Raw genomic sequence first — 19,729 nt, forward strand, 5'->3', positions numbered from 1 at the left:
GTATATAAAAATGAAAATCATTGTTGCTGGATTCTGTAAAACTGGTACAAAAACAATGGCCGCTGTACTTGATATACTCGGATACACCGTTTATGATTGGGAACATCATCTATATTATTTGCAAGATGATTGGAGAAAGATTCTAACAAAGGGCGGAACAACTGAAGATTTTTATGGAATGTATAAAGATATTGACGTCGGCGTTGATATACCGTTCGCCTTATTTTGGGAAGAGGTTCTAAAAGCGTTTCCAGAATCAAAGATTATATTTATGCAACGTCAAAATGAAGAAATATGGTTTAAAAGTTTAGAAAATCAATTGAAAATGTTTAATAAGAACTTGCCTTTTTGTGCTTTAACGACTCTATCCTATACAGGATATAAATTTTTTTCTTTATCTGGAAAATTATGCACCGTGTTATTTGGAAATCAAAGTTTTCTGCCTTGGAATATGTATAACGGAGTAAGTTCCACAGTCGCTTTAAAGCGTTATCGTGACCATTGTACGTCTGTTCTAACCAGAGCTCCGACAGATCGTCTGTTAATATTCAATATGAAAGATGGATGGAAACCTCTATGTGAATTTTTAAATAAAGATTATCCAAATGTCCCTTTTCCACATGAAAATGAAAGAGGAAAATTAGCCGAAAATTTATTGAAATCTAGCCCGATATTCCGAAAGATGCAAAATGAAATGATGGTTGCTCTAACAGTGATTGGTATATTTGTATGCTATCTACTTTATCTTGTTATAGGCGGGCTTACGTGATGCAAAGTATATTCCACTTCAATATTAAGAAGTGCTATTTAAAGTTGAATATGACTCATTTGTCTATGTCACCGTTTCCTATAGCTGTCAGCAAAATTTGACAAAAAATTTAAATATTGTTCTATGCATACTGGTAGCCTCAAATTCTTGTTATTGTATAATATGACGACATATCTATGATAATTTAGATCAGAGGTGTGCAACCTATATGTGCAATGTTCGCTTCACACAAGCTAGCTGTTATGGAACTGTGAGAGATTGGAATTACTCACACCTACCAGTTTAAACTAAATTAAAAACTAGTTTCGCAGGCCGACACTGTTAAAAATTGGCACTTCTCCACGTTATTTTATTAGACACGATCATTCCGAATAGTGACGCTTCATTGATATTTGCGTGCAGATATGAAAAAATTCTTCATAGTGTCAATAAGGCAGAGACTGTTTTTTTCATACAAAATTTCTTTTTGTGATCCATACTTTTGTTAGGTTTTGGAAGTGTATATTTTATAGTTGGTATGTAACAGAGCCTTCAAAACTTGGCTATATCTATAAAGTTCATGTGACGAAACAGAACTTCAGTCTATATACCAGAACTGTGGTGTCGAGAGTCTGAATTTTGGCACGTTTTCATTGGGGTCTCAGACTCTCAGCGAGAGTTGTGTTTTTAATTCCTGTGACAAGGAGTGGAAGGTGTAGACCTAATTAGTGATAATGAAAGCCATAGTTTTCGCTGGAAAATCAAAACTTTTATCTGGGATACAAAATTATTGTATTAATTATTGTCCTTGTTAGTGATTTTGTGCCGTTTATTCCACTACAGTATATTTGTCTCTGAACTTATCAAATCAAGATCCTACACTCTCATGGTGTTTTGAATAAATGTTGCGCTTTTTTATCACCCCATTTTATTACCTCTATGTCTATGCAATATATTTCCCACATGTCGCAGACTGTATGGAACTCGGGTAAGCCCAAAGAATTTAAAATATGTTGTAATTCGTTCATCATAGACTTGCTGGAGATTTCAATACTGTATCTCTGTGAACAATAAACAGTGGAATTTTTCATATTGGTTGATAAATGAATGGTTGTTTTGACTGTTTTGGTGGACGGGCACTTACTTGTACGTTTTCAACTTTTTTATTAAGTTATGCCCGTCCTCAAGGATTTAAGTTGCTTTTCGGGACTTTGGTCGATTGGTCTAAAAAATGTCAAGTTGAAATTTCACTTGTAAGCAATTCTATTTGTGGGAATGTTTTTTCATATTTCAGATTTATTCTATTTTGATTTGATTTTTTGGCCTTATCCTAATTCTGGAAGCAATGAAGCGTATAATGATTTGATTTTATCTATTTACAGCATCGGTTGCAATTCCCAACATGTCATGCTTCATTAGTTTCTTGTGTTGAATGAGTTTGATGTTAACAAGATCCTTAGTTTGAAATATCTAGGGTGTGGTATGGTATTGTATTTTTAATATATTTTGTTTGCGCAGAAGCAGGCTTCACTTTAGTTGTGTGTAGTACCGGTACATATTGTTGATTAGACTTTTGCTCATTAAGTGCTATTTGGCGGAATAAACATAAGTCAATCTCGCCATTTCTACGAACAGAAAGCGAACCTCACACAAATTTTCTAGGGATAGGATTGGATTTTTTTCTACGTGAGAGGAAAGCCAATAGACGACTTCACCATATCGTCCTGTTGCCAACCCATGTTCGTTATTGGAGGAGTCAACCAGTCATACATCAGATACATACCTTATTCTAATAGATTGAGTCTGGCAGTTATTCAGTTCACCCAGTGTTATTATTATTTTTTTTTCAGATAGCATATTTAGCATCTAGTAGTTTTTAAAGTTTGCGCAAATTATTAACAATGAGATTCACACACAAAAATACTGTAATTTTTACTGCTCTGTTCCTGTGTTCAATTCAAACTATCATCGCCAATCATCAACTTAAGCAACGATTGAAGACCTGGGAAACTATATCTTCCGACGATATTACTTTTCATAGATCAAAAAGAAGTTTGGATGGCAAAGTTCCAACTGTTGATAAAGAGGTGAAATATTTTGAAATTTTTCCTAATTTATTTTTATTAATATGAATATGGTTTTATCAGTTGATCTCGATTTCTATATTAAAACCAGGCTCCGTTTCACTGTGGGAAATGTTCTGTTACCTATTTTTATAATTCAAAAATTGAAATGCTGTCAATTCGTTCATTGGTCATGATGAGAGATTATCAGCATGTCTTCAGTAGATTAGTACTAATACTATTAAATTAGCTGACAAGTCTGAAAGCTGAAAAGTCTGTCGGAACAGAATTCGAATGGCGATGCATTGATGGTTTCTAATTATTCGGACGTTTCGCTCTCAAAGTATCATCATTTTTTAAGTCACGGTTTTTCAAACTTGGCCTTTCTCCCCACTAGGGGGCCACTGGCACAGCCTTCAGTGGTACCTTCCGTGATGATTACATTAATTTAAAGTGAATTGGCTGATTTGTTTAATTTTTTGCCTGTAATGCATTTGTTATTTTGTTTTCATTTGTTGGCCTGACTAATGGAAACTTGTTATTACAAACAATACTAGGTAGGCAGGGACCACAAGGGTTGATAGTTTTTGGAAGGGGTGGCATGTATTATGAAAGTTTGAAAACCACTATTCCAGAATATTTGTGTTCGAGATTTAGGAAATTGTTTATTAGGAAACTACATGTATACTTTCAGTTCTTCAGTGCCATTTCATTTATTTTTCAGGTATCTTTTAATGCATTCCAACGTCACTTTCATTTATCTCTTGTACCTTCATCAGCAATTTTTGCTCCAAATTTCAAAGCTGCTGTTTATGGTCGAAATGGTAGAGAAGAAGTAACTCTGGATAAAACAAGCCTATTCACGGTAAATGTGACAAAACTTGGTCAATAAAGTGCAATAGTTTTTGAAAAGTTTTAAAAAATCGTTCATTTTGTATTCGTGAACTTGGTGGCCTAGTGGTTATTAAAGCATTATGGTCAACTGTGTTAGCATCGCAGGGTCATTGTACATTCCCACCACCTCACTCAAGCTGTAATAAATTAAGTAGGCAATGCTGAATTGAAGACATTCCAGTGTTCCCAAAATAATATGTTTTCTTGTGGGGGTGCTTTTACAGGGTCTTGTTCCAGGAGAAAGGCTTGAATAAAAATTGTAGAAAAAAAATTTTCACTAAAAAATCCTGTCTGACAAAATTGAAAATGCCTGAAATTGTTGTTCGCTGTAAATAAAATATCTAGGCTATCAAAGCGGTGATTAAAATTGCGCGTCACATTGAAGTTTTTGAGTGTCATTTAGTACCGAATCTGCCTGTGGATGGAAAGAAATACTGGCAATGCTGCCGTGAGCACAGTCTATCATGATTTGTCATAGGTTAAACATTGTTATTATTATTTGAGAATTTTCTAGTTTTCCACAACAAATATAAGAATCTGAATTTTGACTATTTTCTTAATTTTCAGGGAAGCGTGATGGGTGAGTCGGGGTCTTACGTTCAAGCACATTTAAATGGAAAAGAATTAATGGCGAGCATCAAAACGAAGCAAGATACGTATATAATCGAACCATCGTGGAGACATTTACCTGAGGATAAAGATAAATTAATGATTTACAGACGTTCAGATCTTAACATGACACGATTGGGAAATCCTCATAAAAATGACAGTTATTGTGACGTCAAATCTATCATGGATGATATTCATCAGAATCAAAAAGTAAGTATGATATTTTAGTTTTTCATATTGCAAAAAATATAATAAATATAATAATACTTGATCACACTTGAAATTGGTTACATTCTGATAAGTTCTTGCATAAACCGAGGATATACAATTGTTGCATTCAAAAATATTCTTGGATTTATGGAAGATTTAGAATATTTTTTACAAAAGCTGTCATTTTGAACAATCATGAACCTCAAAAATATGGCATCTACTTGTGTATACAACTTATTTTCTGGAGTCAATTTGATCAATTTTAATATTTTTATTCATCTACTTTTTTCTCTTCTGAACATGACCTTGTTCTGGGCATGTTTGATCTTTTTGATCTATTATTCGACTCCTGTGGGGCATGATTATGCGAGAAAGAATTTAAGCCTTCCTTCAACGTTAAGTCCATGCATTTGAAACATATAACTGACTAACTAATCCCATCCTCGGCATAGACTGGTAACCGGATGAGTGGCAGTGGTTTGACATAAAATTTAGCGTCTTATTATCAGCGTTTCTTTCTAAAGGATAAATAGGTAAATCATATTCTTCATTTTAGACATCCCTGTTGTATCATTTTTTATCTGTTATTATCAGCCTTTTATTTGTTATCTCTAATCTTTATCTCAATATTTGTTATTAGAAACAAGAGAAGAAACAGGTAACGTCAACTCATCATAGGTCAAAACGTTCCACAAGCAAAAGGCTAAAAATTTGTACTCTATCTCTTGTGGCCGATCACAGGTATGCTTTAAAAAAACAAAAAATTTGTAAATATTACTTACTTTTTATTATCAATTGCTTAATGATTGGATTCCTCCCCGGTTAGGAAACGTTGCACTATGGCATTCGTGTTTTGGTATTTTTTGTATCTAAATTATAATTTTGCCTTCAATTTTTTCAATTCAAAGTGCTATTTTTGAAAGGACCGTTATCTTTTAGGCTTGGCATTGCTACTCAAATTTATTACAGCGCAGGTTAGATGGTTGGCATGGCATTCGGAACCGAAGTGTTTGAACTACGACACCAACATGTCTCGTCCAACCTTTGCGTTTTGTTGCATATTTTTCTCTTCTCCAGTTCTAATTTTTGTCTACAATTTTTTCAATTTTAGATTTTATAAAGAAATGGGGAACAGCAACTATCAACAAACTATGTATTATTTAATTAACCTTATTGAAAGGGTGAACCGAATTTTTAAAACAACAAACTGGAGTTCGGAAGAAGGAACTGACGAATACACTGGATATGGATTTCAAATTGCTGACATTAAAGTCTATAAAGAAAGCACATCGGAACCAAGGTGAAGAATTCTTTTCATTTTATATGAAACTCATTACTTATCGATCTCGATCGGTAAGTATGATGATAGGTATATTTGTCTGTTAGACACTTTCGTATGTTACGTGATATCTCACGAAAACGAAGTTTAATCTGCTCCAAATTTTGCATGTGCATTCATCATATCTCGGACCAGAAGCCTATTTATTTTGGATGAATTATGCCGTATAATTAGCGAGTTGTTAAATAATTAGTGATGAGACATTTGGTGTCGCTATTAAGTCAGAGCGAATATATCGAAATCGCAGATCGATAAGTCGGCAGTCTCCGATCGCTATCTAGTTTGCGCATTTCGCTCCAGATAAGGCTTTGTACAAGCTGAACCTAAGATACTAACACTGCTTTATCGTTCCCACAAATTAGGAGTTAAACAAGTTTGGGCATATGCTGAATATTAATTGTAAAAATCAAACTTATATTTACATGTTCAAATATGATTCTAATTTGACTATAAAATCAAGAATTAACTGCATAAAAATGATAGAATATCAATACATACAATTTTATTTGAATATTTGGTTAGTGTTATATGCTTATCAGTCTTATTATGCTTCTGCGGATTGGCATCCATTTAAATTTAATCAGCAATATTTACATTACACACTCCTCTCAATACTGTGAATTGTCTTTTGTTTAATTTTGAAATTGGGGTCTAAAGTTAAAGTTTTATTGAACTGGCATCTGGCAGGAATCTTATTTTAGATTCCTTGATGTCAGGTGTAAATTCTTTGAGCACATGAAAATTTTTTTTGAATTCACCTTTCAAAACTGGGTTTATTCTCTTGTTATTCCATTAGTCAAAGTGTTGCAAATTGATAAGGCTAATTACCAGATTGCGGTGATTCTAAACTTCAGTGGTCGTTTATCTTTAAGTTTAGAATGGTAATGAGAAAATTCATATTGGAAAACACCATAAGATGCTTAAAAATATCCTTTCTTTTTTTATCATCTTGTTGATTTCCGGCTAATGCCAGTCATTTTTAATGAGATCTTACATTATGAGTATTATAAAACTATTTAATCAATTTCATCATTATCAACCTGTGAGCGATTAAATTGGTATATAAATAATGATAAATTTCAATTCATTCCTCCTACAGCTTCAATTCCGACAGCACATCATGGTCGGCGAAAGGATTGTTAGAAGCATTCAGCGAACATAATCATGGAAATTGCCTTGCTCATCTATTTACATATGTTGATTTTAATAAAGGCGTACTTGGATTGGCATATGTTGGAGCTAGTAAGCTCGACGCTGTTGGGGGGATCTGCACTGACCCATATGAAAGAGGGTGAGTTATTCGACGATCTTACCGGAATATGATTTTTTTAATATTAACACGTGGAGAATAAAGTCGATGAGATGATTCATTCATATGACTAACCATGGCCTTTCAGCCGCTTACCACTCCATGTCTTTTTTGAGAATAGTTAACCAGTTATTTGTTTCAGACAGACAAATAATGTTTGAAAATATGACTCTGACTACAAAAAAAATTTCCTAATCCATGTTTCCCATACTCTTATTGTTGCATTTAATGAAACAATAATCTTGTTTATTTCTCAGTAATGGCAAACCAATTTGGTATCTCAATACTGGTTTAACAACAACTCGTAATTGGGGACAAAGAATTTTAACGTTAGAAGCAGATCTTGTCACAACACATGAATTAGGACATAATTTTGGTGCCGAACATGACAACGGTGAAGTCAAAGCATGCAGTCCCGGACAGGCAAGTTGAATATAATTTTTTTTAGTTTAGTACTTTGTCTGGTAAAGTATGCTATTATCATTCCTCTGCGGTTAGCTCATCTTGTGGGTGATCTTTCCATTCCCTTCTGAAACAGTCACTGCGATTACGCCTTCGTTGACAGGGTGGACTTTTCGGTGTATAATGACTTTTCTGACGCGTAAAATATTCAATCCATAACCATTACGAGAATCCAAAATGTCCCTGAACCCCCCTGACTGCGCCACTGTGTGAGAGGATTGCTGTATTGTTGTCATAGGGTAGTTTACATAACTGCTAGTTAATTACGACTTCCTCTACTATCAAGTATATGCAAATTTCTCTGGGCGCTATGAATTTCGTCTATAACTAGCCTATAACTTAATATTATCTTTTTAGTCGAACAATGGTAACTTCATCATGTATCCTGCTGCAGTAAGTGGTGAACATGAAAACAATGATATGTTTTCCATATGTAGTAAAAATAACGTTCTTCCGTGTTTGGAAACAAAAGCAACAAAATGTTTTCATAAAGCTAAGGAAAACTTCTGTGGGAATTTTAAGGTACAGTTTCATGTTTACTGTGTTTTCAGGAGTATATGATAAAACTCTCACGGTTGCAGCTAAATATATTTTTCAACTATTTCAAAATTCTGTAATTTCTGAGATAAAATAAAATTTTGTCGTGTGCTAGTAATGTATGTATGTTCTTTGAATGTTTTTAAAATTCTATTTTTTTATTAAAATAAACTAAATCTTACAATAACTCAAATCTCTTTGAATAAATCAGTTTTTTACATGTCATGCACTAATATTGATAGGTTATGAATTTTTAATATTCTTTGTTTTGGTAAAATGAGCCAAACTTAAATCATTTCGAAAAAATTTTCTGTATTTTTTCAATTTTCATTTACCACTCTCAAATAGTGATAGTTATGATTTTTTTTCGAAATTTTCTATTTCGTTAAAATTAGCCAAATTTTACAATAAATAAAATTTTCTGATTAAATAAATGCACTGTATCATTTTTTTGTGTCACTATTTATGCGCATTAATGCATGTTTTTTTGAATTTTTATAAAAGTTAGACTTGTAAAACTTACTGCCTTACAGGTAGAAGAAGGAGAGGAATGCGACGCTGGATATTTTGGTGCAAACGTAGAGGACGCTTGTTGTTCGAAGGAATGTAAGCTGAAGGAAGGGGCAACTTGTAGTCAAAAAAACTCAGTTTGTTGCAATGAGAATTGTCAGGTAATTAATTTACTCATGTTTTTTGTATTTTCATATCTCATTTATCATCGTTTGTTTTATAACTCGGGACAGCGCTTGGATATAAATTTATATCCTTACAATCAAGTATGAAAACCACTATTTGAAATCAAAATTTAGATTCTCAAAAATTAGTTGAATTTCTTAAATATTTCAATTTACAATTCATCATCATTTTTGGACACGAAGTTGACCTATGGATCAATCTGCTAAATTCTTACTTTTGTGAAAAAATCGCTTTTCTCCATAACTAAGGTACCATGTAGTTTCAAGTTTTTAGTACATAAAAACAAGGACACTAGAAGGCTATTACTTTTATTTTTTATTCTCTGCGACCCAATGTTTTAATCAAAGGGAACACTTCTTATTCCATTTTGCTCGATCGCCTTCATGTTGATTGTCCGTTGATCTTTTCAGCGAACTAGATGCAGGCCGTACTTGTATCAATGCATGACCTTCGTGTCCATATATTTGAGCATTACTACAGAGAGTTATACAGTGTAAAACTATTCAGAAATTAACGATGAATTTAGCAGTTGTTGTCAGTTGTCACAGTTTTTATTTCTATCGTAGGCAGCAAGCAAGACAACCCTATGTTACAGTGAAGTCCCAGAGTCTTGTTTACGAGATACATTTTGTGACGGACAAAATTTTACTTGTCCAGATCATTTGCATAAAGATGACAATGCAGAATGCGGAGACGAAGGTACTTTTTGTATTCATTATTGATTCTCATGCTTTCAGTCTTTGATGGCTGTGATTATTTGTTTGAATATGTTTTTTATAAGTAGTTCAGAAGACCACTGCTGTGAGGAAGAGATGGAAAAACACATTTAAATAAACACCACATTCTCTGGCTAATAAGCAAACTTAACTTTTTAATGGGGTCGTCTTATTATTAGCTTCCCACCAGAAAATGATGGAAGAGGGAGACACTAACGTGCCTCTTCAGCTTTCATGAGTCGGCGTTCTCAAACTGCGAATCTGTAATATCTCTGCTGTGATTATCAGATTTGCGTGTGCATCACAAGTAAAAGTAATTACCGATACCGTCATGTGTAGTAGTACCTCATGAAAACAAAGTATTTGACACTATTAAGTATTAACATAATTGATAATGCTGAGCGCGGTTTAACCCTTTTAACCCAGCTATTAATCTTTTCATATTTATAATTTTCTAATAATTCATAAAATTAATCAAATCTATTTTTCAGCTTATAATTTTTTTTCAATATTTACTTTCGAATAGTAATTTAGAAATTCCTAGTTTTATTTCAAAGTTAGAAAATTTTGTAATTCTTGATTTTGTAATTAAAGAGCGAATTATTAATATTTCGAATAATTTCATTGCGCTATCTTTACCTGTACCTTATAAACCATTTTCAGGTAGATGTAAAGGTGGCAAATGTCAACCATTTTGTGCTACTGTGGGAATGAAACCTTGTTTATGCACTGACAAAAAAGAAAACTTTTGTTTGCGATGTTGTGCACCTGCGGGATCTTCTGGAGATGAAATGATAAGAGAATGCAAACCTTACAAACCAGGAAACGTCACACATAAACTGAGGAATAATGCTAAATGTACTCTCGGATATTGTAATGATGTAAGATTTATGAATTAGTTGATATACTGTTCGATGTTTAACTCCAACTGGTTAGCTATCAATCAACCTATGTAGGCTTGGTTATTAGTACATCGAGCTAAGCGTAAGAACACGCTCACCATCGCATCTCTGATTACCTTCCACAGGCTCGAATGTTTGAGTCTCGTCGGACGCTCACCATCGCATCTCTGATTACCTTCCACAGGCTCGAATGTTTGAGTGTCGTCGGACTAGATAACACATATAAAAATTTCTGGACTCCTCGCCGTTGTATGATGGTTCATGTAACCGCTGGCCGGTTAGGACTTCCGCCATAATCAAGTCCGTGCATCTGAAACAAAATCTGGTTAATCCATACCTGGCAAGAATCTGTAACTGGACGAGAGACTGTGGTTCGTTATATGATCATTATAACTTATCAGCTTACCTCTCCTCCGGTATAGATATTAAAATCTGATCTTACAGCTGTATTAAAGGGCAAGAGACATTCTTGATATCATAGGGCTATTTCGTCAACACCTCCCTCCTGGGTAGCGGAATTATATTTTAAATTTTCTTCGTCAAAAGTTTTTTTTTTTTTTTAAAAAGTAGAATTTTCATAACCTGTTTCGTACAAAAGCAGTCGACTTGTAATTTGGTATCATAGGGATTTCAACCTAATTTTTATGTTTTGACTCATTTTTGCTTTTCCATTATTTAGAACGAATGTGTGAAACAGACACAAGATGTTATTGAAAGAGTATGGAGTATATTTGAACATATCGCACCCGATAAAATAGGCGAATTTCTTGCTGATAATATCGTTGGCGCAGTTTTGGTGTTTTCACTCTTATTTTGGATTCCTTGCGGGTGAGTAATATATTTTTCAATTTACTTTATTAATTCATTAATTTAGTCACCGCGCATGGTACCTAGTAAGAGTCTTTAATTAGGGCACTCAGGAACTACTCCGAGGTCCCCGAAGGCCCAATTTTAGAAACTCAATGTTACACATTAGAAGCATGCTTGCCATGACAACTCTGATTACCCTGCCAGATATGCATGCTCTCATCACATAGAAAATATTTAGGTGCCATAGGAATGCTGGACTCCTCGCAATTGTAGGGTGATTCATGTAGTCCAGTGGTCAGCAACCTACGGCCCGCGGGCCGGATCCGGCTCGCGTAGCAATATAATCCGGCCTGCGACACTTCACTGAATTATAGTAACAAAACGGCTGTTATGTCAATTATATTCTTTACGCAAAAGAATTTACCTGTAGACTAAATTATATTATAACGTTACAAGTATATAAGTCACAATTACTCGTTCAATGAGCCTATAATTTAATTATAATTTAGACAAATGGCAACAAAACGCCGAAAAGTTGATGCTGAAGTGCAAATGGTTCAATGGTTGGCGCATAAAATATTGAAATGGTCAGTCTTCGCGCTCTGCTTAAAATTAACCTCTGATCTGTGTAAAAAAATGTGATTCATCGGTCATCCGTTCGGTTTTTAACATTCTGAAAATATGTGCGGCCCGCCAATGACTTGCATCCTTTAATGGTAGCTAGCTATTGTCATACCTACATGACCAGGTAGACAACAGGCTGTAGATTGCCATATCATTGAACCATCTGATCATCATTGCTCTCCCTTAGGATAAATATGACAATCCTGTTCTAATTAGTTTAACATTGATTTCCAATATCATATTTTTTATCAGTTGTCTTGTTAATTTTGTTGACAAACAACGGGAAAAACAACGAAGAGAAGACGATAACTGGTTTACTTCTAAAGGACATGAATTTTCGAGAACTAACGCGTATGGCGGAATGTTCGGGTCTTCCAATGCACTTCATCAAGTACAGAAAGCTAACGCTCTTAATATAGCCGCAGCAAAAGCGGGCTTTGGTGCGAAGGATCAGTGGCGAGCTTCTAAGGACAAAGGAGCAGTAGTAAGGTAGGTTTTTATTTTTAGAGTAAGTTAACTTCCTCCCAAAGATTGCAATTATTGTAATTGAATGTGCAAGAGAGAGAGAGAGTGGTTTGTTTTAACTGAAAACGGTAACACAACAAAAAAGTAATTTGAAGCAAGACGTGGTAATGATATGGCCCAATAGTGCATTGTTGCAATTTATCTCAACATGGCTTATATCAATTTGATTCGATCATATTTTCACACTAGCCTACAATTTGTTCGGTTTGTTCTTCAATTTATCATAAAGCTTGAATTCGATCATTTATAAAAACCAGTCTTATCTCACAGTCATTTTTTGTGGATTTTATTAAATACCAATCTATAAGCTGTTGAAGTCGATAAAAATTGCATTTCTAAGAGGATCTAAATTTAATTGAATCGTCGTGATATATTTATTATGGCAGGCTCGAGTTATATACTTGACTCGAGTTAGGCTTGAGTCACCAATTACGAAATACTTGACTGGAGTCATGTAAATAGAATTACTCCAACTCATCAACTAACCCTCAGTGATTAACTTGACTCAAGAGTCAAGACTCTGATGACCCGTGGCTCAACTTGGTTTACGTCTCGTTTTGGAACTTGAGCTATTCTATTAGGCATTTCCTCAATCGAGCGATAACAAGTTTAAAACTCATACATCGACAATATTATATTTAAATATACTTCGCAGAAAATCACAGGAGAAATTAACAGATAGTACGAATGGCCTTGATGATCGAGTTGGAAGAGGGGACGCAATCGTAGTGACGGGTGACAACCGAAATGCTACTGAAGACGATTCATGGCAAAAATCCGGGATTTTTTCGAAGCCAAAAAGTAATTTCGATCTTAATAATGACAAAAATACTCCTAGTGCAAGCAGGTCAAGTACGCCGAGGCCGCAATTGGTTCGTCAACAAGATGTAGGATCTGAAGAAGCCGATTCGTAACTTGTTACATAATAATATTGTTTAGGTATAATTATTTCGCTGGTATTTGCTTGACAAAATTAAATTTTACCAAAGTTTATAAAGCTTTGATTTGAAACTTTTTTGTACAGCAAGTCTTGCAGAAATATTGCTACTTTTTGTTCAAGAATTTTCTTTTGCATTGAATATTAGTTTTTTGTGAATCTAGTGTTCATGATCATCAATGCAAAAATAGCCTTGACAGAACTGGTGACACTTCACATTCTGTAGCCAATACTGTGTTAAAATTAACCCACCATGCTGTTCAAACACAGTTATTGAACTGGAATTTTTTGAAAGTGTCAACATGAAGTACATATCTTTTACAATTTCATGTACTTGCCAAGTATGGTAATAGGATGCTGAATAGAAAACAGTTCAACTATTAAAAAACATTGAAACTATCTTGTCTTTCAATGTATTGCGGCTCTTACTCAGAAATAATAGTTCATGTATTGATATGGATGTGCTTAATGCCAAGTGAATGTCAGTTGGGACAAGATGAAGTAGTTCATATAACGCTATTGGTTTGCCGCAGTTTCGTTTTGAAAAGAATCTAAATCGTCTTGTTTACTTTTTTTTTTTAACATTCTTTTTTGTGCTTAAAATCGTGTCAACTGCCATTTTTTTTATTATACCTTCTATTGATTGTATTTGTTAATATGTTATGTTATGATACACATTATTTTGTACACACTTTCTTCATAAATAAATCCCTTAAGATAACCATTTAAAAATAAAAAAATAATAAATTTCAAATAATGTCTGAAGGTAAGTGTAGTTTTGAAATTGGTGTTTGGGAAACTATCAATTACCATTCTTAGCAATGGTTTTTGTTCAGTTTTTTTTTTTTTTTAATTTTTCCACTCAACTACATTGTTAAGTATTGGATATAATTTTGTTTAAAAAAAGTTTGACTTTCGTCATATTCAAAAGCTTAAGCTTTATTTCTTACAATGTATATATTTAGTTATTTGATCAAATTAATGCATTTTTGCACCAAAATCCAAAATATACTCAACTTCTTTAAAATTATTATGAATTGATTGACAACAATAGTTAATAAGTTGTTCGTTTTGGGATTTTTTGTTTTTCCAGCTATGGCCATGATTATTTTTCTTAAAACACTGCATCGGTCAAATTACTTCAGTTTGGCTTGTCAAGATTGCTTTTCTAAGTCTTATTGTTTTAACAATTTGTTTACATCGTTTTTGTACTGAATATCATTGCAGTATTTCCCTTGTCTTTCTTTTGTTTCCAATCGCAGTCTAATGATATTTTATTGTTTTATGAATATATGCATACTTGCTAAAATCCAATATTTGACAATACTTTGCTTATCATTATCAATATATAGCGATGTGGAATTTTACTGAACACTTTGTGTGGGTAAAAAGAATACATTTCTTCGCTTGTGATAATTTTTGCAGTTTTCAAGGATGAAAATACACCATGGAAGTAAAACACTCTCGAACATGGCACGTCTCAAAAGGGCAAACTATAAAATATCAATAAACGACATAGGTTTTGTTGAAAGATATCTCATTTGGGGGTGGTTATCGGAATAAGATTATTAACCTGATAATAAACCGTTCTAAACTATGTTACAATAATATGAATAGATGGTGACTTATTCAGAACTCCGTCGGTGGAACAAATTGGAATCGTATCAGCTCTACACGGGATTAAGTTTACCATGCATATGGACGCGCTTTCGATGAGGCAGCAACCACCCAGCGGTGAACGCAGACGCTCAATCCCTAGTCGGTATGACAGTGGTCGGTGTTAAAGACCGGCAGCAAATTGTGGTGACCGAGCGAAATGGTAGCCCAAGCCTAGTTTTTTCTAAAGCGCTCGTGTAATATTCAAATCTTATCATATGCCGTAATGCATGCATTATATGGGTAAGCAATCGTATCGAGTTTTCTGTTTTCAAATTTTATTGGGTTATAGTTTTTCTAATGCAAAGATAAAACAATTAGTGGTTGAAATGAATTTATTGTATTAGCTGGGTTAGACCGACACGGTTACACTCAACGACTAACATACCGGTTACACTATACTGCAATAAACCAGGATTGTATAACAACACGATGACCGATTTAACGTTGTTTTGTGCAGATCGGTATCCAAAAATCATCGGACTCCCAACTCACTGTTTACACGATTAGAAAACTGACAACTTTGTTTCTACCGACATTCCCAAAATAAGATAACGAAAAAAATGATATGCGAAATTGTGTTATTTAGTACATTATTGATCTCCATACAAGAACCGCTCTCAATATGAAAAATCCAATAATGATTAAAATTAAAATGTACTATGAACTAAATTCTTTAAATATCTTATCGCTGCTGACACCGGTAGCATTTTGTCGTAAATAGATACTTTTTTTCATATACTACGATAAAGTTGAATATTTCATTGTGTTATTTTACAATTTTTTATTAAAGAATTAAAACTTTTTTGCAATTATTCTCTTCAAGATTGTTTTGCGAAATCATAAAACATTCAAACCAAAAATGTGCGAAACGCCGGGTGTTGGATTAAAAAAAACATTGCAGTTGTAGACGCCAGCTCTTCTCGATAAAATAAACAATTGCATTTTCGAAAGCTTCATCACCTTTAACCCTTCTAGAGAAGTCCCGGATGTTCGGGGCATCAACAATCGCATCTACTGCGATACGCTCTTTTGCGCTGGGGCGGGAGTTGTAGATACAAATTACTATTAGTTAGTGATAGTTTTTGAGTACAGTTTTCTATATTAAAAGAATCTAATCTTACTTTTCCTTCATCGAATATTATTTGATTGGCGTTTTTATGACAGGATCGCTCTCACACCGGCGTATAATTTAACGTTTAGTCCCGCAATTTTAGCGCGTTTTATATTTAAAATTATTTAAGATTTCATGGTAATACTGGTGTTATATGGTTATATCAGCTTAATTTTAGAAAGTTGAGCCCAATTGTTGTGAAACATTTTAAATTGAAGTTGAATCCAAGGGTCACGAACGAGATGAGGAGGACTTGCTGCAGATTTGGGGACTTTACCAAACGCTGTTTGACTCTATCAGTTTATGCAGTTGCTAGGTTGTTTCTCAGTCGCTTAATCTGACGTTGATACATTATGGTGTGGTAACTGTGAGAAAAGCAGCAAATGTTTGTGTTTACTGCAAATCTAATTCTGTAATTTCCGGTATTCTTCTAAACAGCTAGGCCAGTTCTGCAGTTTGATTGTAGATTATGATATTAGAAAGTGGATTTTCCAGTATATTTTGTATAATTCAGTAATTCGATAATACTGAAATAGCATTTTTAAAATTTTTGCAAAAAATTTGTAGCCTAACATCTGAACGTTGGTTTTTATTAGTAAGTTTTTCATAACAACGAAATAACATTCAGACATTATTTACAATTCTGAAAAACCTAAAGATAGGAGAGTTTTATAGTGCGTTTACGGAATCTGATTTCATTTCTTTCTGAGATTTGCCATTCGCTAGTCAATACAAGCCATATTAGATTCAATATTAGACATCGAAAATGTCATATTATTTATGAAATTGGCTGTACTGTACTTGGATAAAAAAGTTTAACGAAAAAAACTAAATGTCCCATGCTTGCTTCTACGGTGAAAGCGTCAAAAATTAAAAATCGGTTCATTTGCTGACTTTCCAAGCGCACAACACAAGATTTCATGCTTGCGAACTTCGTATTTGATTATCGAAACGATTAGTTCATTGTAACAAATGAATTTTGTGATATCTTGTTCAAACTAAACAAAAGTATCTATATATTGGAAAGTATTTAATGTGAAATACATACAGACAATAAACTTACCTCATCTAACCTTTCAAATGATTATGTGAAAAAAGTGACGAATATATTTGACAAATGTCAAAATCTGGACATTTGCATTCAGATATTGAGTGGTAAAAGCTTTATAGGTATTCTACTGCATTAATATAAAAGACGAATAAAAAAAAAATACGGATGGTAATTTATGACGTTTACCTTGTGATTAATCAAAATTATTAACGAGACAAGCATAATTCTACTAATGCATCTCAGTTGGGCACAGTTCTCGAATTCCAAGATGTACTGACATCTGGTTCAATAAAGCAAACACTATATTTTTCCATGAAGCGAAGGAGTCTGGCACAACGGCAGATTGCGGCCTGCTTTTCTCTATAATAATCTAAATCAATTGCTGCCGTCATATGACCAAAATTTGCGTTTTTATGCTGTAAACTCTTGAATGCTCGTTGAAATTTTTATCCTCCAGTGAATCGAATTTTTCTCAGAGGAATCCAGTTGCGCTTCCTTTCAGTTTGTTGCACAAAGCGGGTTTGCCGATATGGAGGCCCAGACTGTTTTGTAAAGGGGGTATGAGATATTTCGGAAATTGGAGAACTGGTCCCTATCGTATCTGCTGCCGCGCCGGAAGCCCTCATTTTCGAAACAAAATGAGTGTTCGCTTTATTGAACAAAATGTCGGGACAGCTTGGAACCAGAGACTGTGCCCTGCCGCCATAGGTGTTCTCTGCAAAGTGAAACTTTTATCGTCGATATTCACCTTCGATTTTGCGTATTTTATTACTTTTTCATCATATTTTATTGTCAAATTCAGCAAATTTTGCAGGAATGTAGTATTTTAAAAAGAAAGCAAACATACTTACAGTAGTAAAGTTTGACCGATCAGTTTAGAGTTGTGGAAAAAGCACAGAAAATACTCAAGCGAGTGAATGCCCAGATTATGCAGCTTGTATTTGTTTGTTAATTACTAAGTTGTTTTTAAATTTCAAACTAAATTTCTAAATTGTCTAAATTTCAACTTTTTTTGACGTCATGAAGTAATGAGTGTTTTGCATCATGCTGGATTTTTATCTCTAGGTAAATTTAGACAGTAAAACTGTTTACCGGCATGTAGGGTACAAATGTAAGTTTTGCAATGGTAGCTGTATTTATTATGATTTATTATTATGTATTTATGATATGATTGCTTTTAGATTCAGTGTGAAAATAGTGCGATAGTATTCGAAATTTTGGCATTTTAAGTGGTAGGTGGTTGTGGCGAAACGTTTCAGAATCAATGAATTCATATCAGGGTTATGTTTCGTAGTTTATAATGCAATGCATTTTTTTTGGAGTCAAATTAGTATAATAATTTTCTTGTTCGATAATGGCCTATTTTAGAAAATCGATTTGGGTTTTTGGTTCATGGAAATTGGATAGGTCTTTTCTCAGAATTTTTATAAAAGCTTATCATGATTGTTCAAATTTATTATTTTGGAATGCTCAGGTTCGCTCCATTAAAAAATCATGGTTGAAAATGAAGTTTTGCAGACCTTCGTTGTTTTCTTCTTAATAATAAGCAACTTTACTTTGATGTTGTGAGTTGAAAGTTATAGAAATTTTCGGCCGATACATTAAGCGTAGAGGAGGCATTGGTATAGCGAGAAAGGGGTTCAATTAGTTTTTTGACTTGGAAAAATGATGGCCATTGCTAGTTTATTGTCAAGAAGTAGCTTGGATATTATTCAGGTATCAGTAGATCTGAGTAAAATATTCAAATAGTGAATTGAATATATAGACTATATACCACATAACTTGCATTGCTTTGCTTGGACGCAGAACCATAGTATCGCTAAATTATTTTGACTATTTAGAAATGCCATCATTGCCAATTTAATCAACGATATGAAAAGTATTTCAACTAAAAGCAGCATTCAGGATTCACACAGTGACGACTCTGCAGAGATTTTATTTGATATGAAAATAACACAGACATGACATGACAGGAGTAAAAGCATAAGAAAGTCGACTATCGTATATCAAAACTATTCATTATTCAACTATTCAATATTTATTCAAAATATTCGATTTTGCCCACCCCTGCTTTGAGTTAGAAAGTGTATGGAGATTGAAAAATTGTATTACTGACTTTGAAAACTTGAGCATATTTGGTAAATGCTGGTTGATAGGAACGAGACAAGCTTCATAAATTTGAGAGGATACCAACTAACAAGATACTGGTAGATTTTGTCTAATGTGGATAGAGCACTGTAGCTATCTGCATAATTGGGAAAAATGATTTGGGGTCAGGCTATGAAAATGGTACTCCTGAAATATGTGTACAAAGTTGGCGGGCACTGGAACGTAGTATGTGTACCAGGTTAGGGTTAGGCCATAGTTTTATTCCAATTTTCCTTATTTTAGTTATATTGCAAATTCTGGAACTAGCCAAGTGACTCCCATAGTATTTGTACCTGCATACTTCAGGAGTATCATGAAAATTGAGCGGAATGAAGCGCAAATAAAGTTATGCCAGTATGAGTGCTGCCAAACGTTAGGG

The 19,729-nt window shown here is 33.9% G+C and overlaps 2 protein-coding genes across 2 annotated transcripts; both read left to right on the forward strand.

The window, feature by feature from the left end:
• The first annotated feature begins 10 nt into the window (after nucleotides 1-10).
• On the forward strand, nucleotides 11-2,599 carry LOC120332197 (uncharacterized). The gene has a single exon (XM_039399401.2). It carries the CDS (start codon nucleotides 11-13, stop codon nucleotides 767-769), a length of 759 nt encoding a protein of 252 aa, XP_039255335.2. The 3' UTR covers nucleotides 770-2,599.
• Nucleotides 2,595-14,783, forward strand: LOC120332865 (ADAM 17-like protease). The gene is made up of 14 exons (XM_039400193.2): nucleotides 2,595-2,835; nucleotides 3,536-3,676; nucleotides 4,273-4,524; nucleotides 5,165-5,265; nucleotides 5,636-5,824; nucleotides 6,963-7,154; nucleotides 7,430-7,595; nucleotides 7,992-8,156; nucleotides 8,705-8,842; nucleotides 9,434-9,566; nucleotides 10,247-10,464; nucleotides 11,165-11,313; nucleotides 12,172-12,408; nucleotides 13,100-14,783. The coding sequence occupies exons 1-14, from the start codon at nucleotides 2,650-2,652 to the stop codon at nucleotides 13,356-13,358; spliced, it is 2,526 nt and encodes an 841-aa protein (XP_039256127.2). The 5' UTR covers nucleotides 2,595-2,649; the 3' UTR covers nucleotides 13,359-14,783.
• The last annotated feature ends 4,946 nt before the right edge of the window (nucleotides 14,784-19,729 follow it).

Source organism: Styela clava, chromosome 13 (assembly GCF_964204865.1).
Source record: "Styela clava chromosome 13, kaStyClav1.hap1.2, whole genome shotgun sequence".
NCBI classification, from domain to species: Eukaryota; Metazoa; Chordata; class Ascidiacea; order Stolidobranchia; family Styelidae; genus Styela; species Styela clava.